This window comes from Acartia tonsa, chromosome 3 (genome assembly GCF_053477335.1).
Source record: "Acartia tonsa isolate MP-2025a chromosome 3, ASM5347733v1, whole genome shotgun sequence".
NCBI lineage: Eukaryota > Metazoa > Arthropoda > Copepoda > Calanoida > Acartiidae > Acartia > Acartia tonsa.
In genome coordinates, this window is record NC_137262.1 from 23,436,961 (window position 1) to 23,440,075 (window position 3,115).

Sequence of the window (3,115 nt, forward strand, 5' to 3'; positions counted from 1 at the left end):
AGATATTTAGTTTCGATATATGTCCCCAATTGATAAGAGGTGAAAAAATTTGTGTAGGATTCAATCTAATTTCTTTAAATAATTCTAGGTTTGAGTTTTAAACTTATTAGATGAAGTAAATGTTTTTAAAACCTTGAAATTGTCAAATTATGATACAATAATGATTTAATACGATGAAATCTGTGGACACTTGACTATGTAATACCCTATAATACTTCCTTTTAATACTACTCAAAATCTATTGTTGAAAAACTATAAATAGATGAAAAATTGCAGTATTACGAGACGATTATATGGGGCTATTAAGTTTTGGCGTAGAAATAAGTCATATAAACCGTTATTAGATTATTTTGTTCGTAACAATTACAGCACACTTTTGTAAATTGATATGTTTAAAAATCATAATTTGTAATATACATACAAAGCATATTTCAGCAAGTCACACACAGGGAAAAATAACATTTGAGGACTATCACAAAATCGTCCTATTAATCACCATTTCAAAATAAAAATGCTATGGTATATTAATATCATACAATTATAAGGACAATTAATATAAACATGTTTAACCTAAGCAACCTCTTACAAAGTAGTAAGCGTCATTTTGTGAAAAATCCTGCTAACCGCCTAACCGATATTTACAGCGAGACTTCCTTTAGGCGCTATGCTGGGTATGGTTTTATGCTATTTTTCTGCCATTCCATATCCCTTCGAATATAGAGCCTCTAGATGCTAGGGGCACAACCACTAGTATTTTAAATAAACGTACAGACTTTCTGGTATGAAAAATCATAGAGTTGCTTCGCCTTCCAGATTATGAACTCCATTACAATCGTTAAACGAGTAATTTCTTAATAGCCCTGATTAAATGAGCTGATAAGTGGTTAACCTAACCTAAAACCTAACCCCAAGTGTTGTCTGCCTAATCCATAATCTATCTTTCAACATTTGGGGGAGGGGTGGGGGTTGGAGAGTTTTTGTGGTTTTAAAAATCACGTTATTTTTCATGGATACAATGTTTTGCGGTAATTTTGATTAGTTTAAACGTTAAAATTACTTTGACTTAACAAATCAATTTCGGATTTAATTGAAATATAAGAATCTTTAAAAATATGAACGCGAGTTTTTAAGAAAGTCATTGTAATCAAAACGCAATAGTGAAACCATTAGCATGATTTTTACTACAGATTATACCTTAAACATTAGAAATCAACATACCTATCTTACTAATCCGACTCATAAACTTAACTCGTAAAATAAATAACTTCAGAAAATTATATTAATTCAAAATTTATTTTATATATCATAATAAATAGTTATCTCATAAAATGTACATTATAATAATAATAATTTTTGGTTTCTCGTCAGAATTGTGTAAATACTCAAGATCATTATTTGGCATGGCTTCTTTGGGACTATTTTATCCATCAACAAAACTATTTTCAGAAGTATCTTGAGAAGTCGCGGATTTTTCATCGTTGAATTGGAAGATTTTTTCTGGAACTTGTTGTTTGTTGATGGTTTGGTTTGGGTAGCCGTACGTTGATAATGTTGATAAGGTTTGTCAGGATGCAAAATCAATAAAGAATGTATGATAGAACAGGGTTTAGAACTGAATGTATCTGCGCCGGGGCAATTGAAAAAAAGTTTATGTTGAAATTCACAACAGCATTGAGAAAAGAATCACTAAAGCTGTGGAAAACACTGAAATTGAAGCAGTTGTTGAGCTGCCAGAAGTCAGGGGTAGGGCAGATACTGAGTTAGTGTTGAGGGGCTCGATCTTGACAAACTTGTTGGCGACCTGGTGGCGACGTCCCCAGGGCTGGTAGTAGTACACGTAGTCGGACCTGTAGTCTGGCACACGGGAACCCCACATTGCTCTCATCAGAGGGGACTCTGTTGTAGTGGTGGTTGTTGTAGTAGTTGTCACAATTCTGGGCACGTTGATGCTAACCTGGTTGGTACTAGGCTCCATAGGGGCGGGCTGCCCAATATTCAGGGCCATCTTCATGTTGTGGGTGGAGCAGTAGCCACCGGCACGTCTGTGCAGATCTCTGGTGGTTGAGGTCGAGATAAGATAGTATGTTTGGCCGGGCTTGAACTCCAGACCTCCAGGGGTAGGGCTGAAGGATCTGAAGGTGATGGTGAAGTATCTGAAAGCTCCGGGCTTGTCACAAACTGCAACAATTCTGGGCCGTTGGCTGGTCACACGGCAGGAATTATATTCCTCCTCAGTGACACTGTACACAACATGTTGTTCAGTGGACTGCGGGCACACAAGGTGCATCTGATCATACTCGCTGGCAGTGTTGCCCGCGTTCACGTCAATGATGTGATCATTGTTGTCCATCTTGAAGATGGGGTTAGTGCTGTTCCAGTAGACAAAGTGTGTCTTGGCAGCGGACAGAGTCACAAAGTTGGAAATAGCAATTATGCTTAACAGTAACATGATTGTTTATTGTGTGTGTTTTGTTTTTATATTTCACAAATGATAACTTGAGCACTCACGTCTTAGTAAGACGAAGGTTTGTTATTGAATGAGTTTGAGTCTGTGTCTAGCAGGCCACGAAGGATTGGTGTCCCGGTGCGATACCAATGAAACCAGGCGGTGGAAGGGAGGGGGAAAGTCATGGGGTTAGGTAGAAAGTTTTCAAAAATGGGGAAGGTTCAGGTGTACCTGTCCTCACCCCCTTTCCCCTTCCCTGTATAAAGCTCCCTGCTGAGAGCCCTGGTATGTAGTTAAGGAAAGAAAAGTGGGGGAGGGGATTTAATCCCCCCCCCCCCCATGAACTAGGGTCAAGTCAAAAGTTAAACACAGCGACATTCCCCCCTCCCTTGTTAACCCTTTATCCACTCTCTAACCCACCGCCTTATTTTCTGAAAAGTCAAAAAAATATTCACTCCCCCCCCCACTCTAAATTTCTTTAATAAATGAATTTCTCCCTGTTTTTCACCTCTTTAAATCCATCTCCCCTTCTTTCTTCCTTCTAATTTTCAAAGAATGTCAAAAAATTTGGAAGCCATTGTCTTTGTGATTTGAATCTAATTAAGAGAAACTTTATAAATCCCTAGAGAGAGATATGAACTAAGTTGTAAATTATAACCTTTAATAATT

The 3,115-nt window shown here is 37.6% G+C and overlaps 1 protein-coding gene across 1 annotated transcript; it reads right to left on the reverse strand.

The window, feature by feature from the left end:
* Positions 1 to 1,274: 1,274 nt before the first annotated feature.
* Positions 1,275 to 2,559, reverse strand: LOC145313678 (ephrin-4-like). Its single transcript, XM_080153213.1, has one exon. It carries the CDS (start codon positions 2,447 to 2,449, stop codon positions 1,661 to 1,663), a length of 789 nt encoding a protein of 262 aa, XP_080009339.1. The 5' UTR covers positions 2,450 to 2,559; the 3' UTR covers positions 1,275 to 1,660.
* Between the last annotated feature and the right edge of the window lie 556 nt (positions 2,560 to 3,115).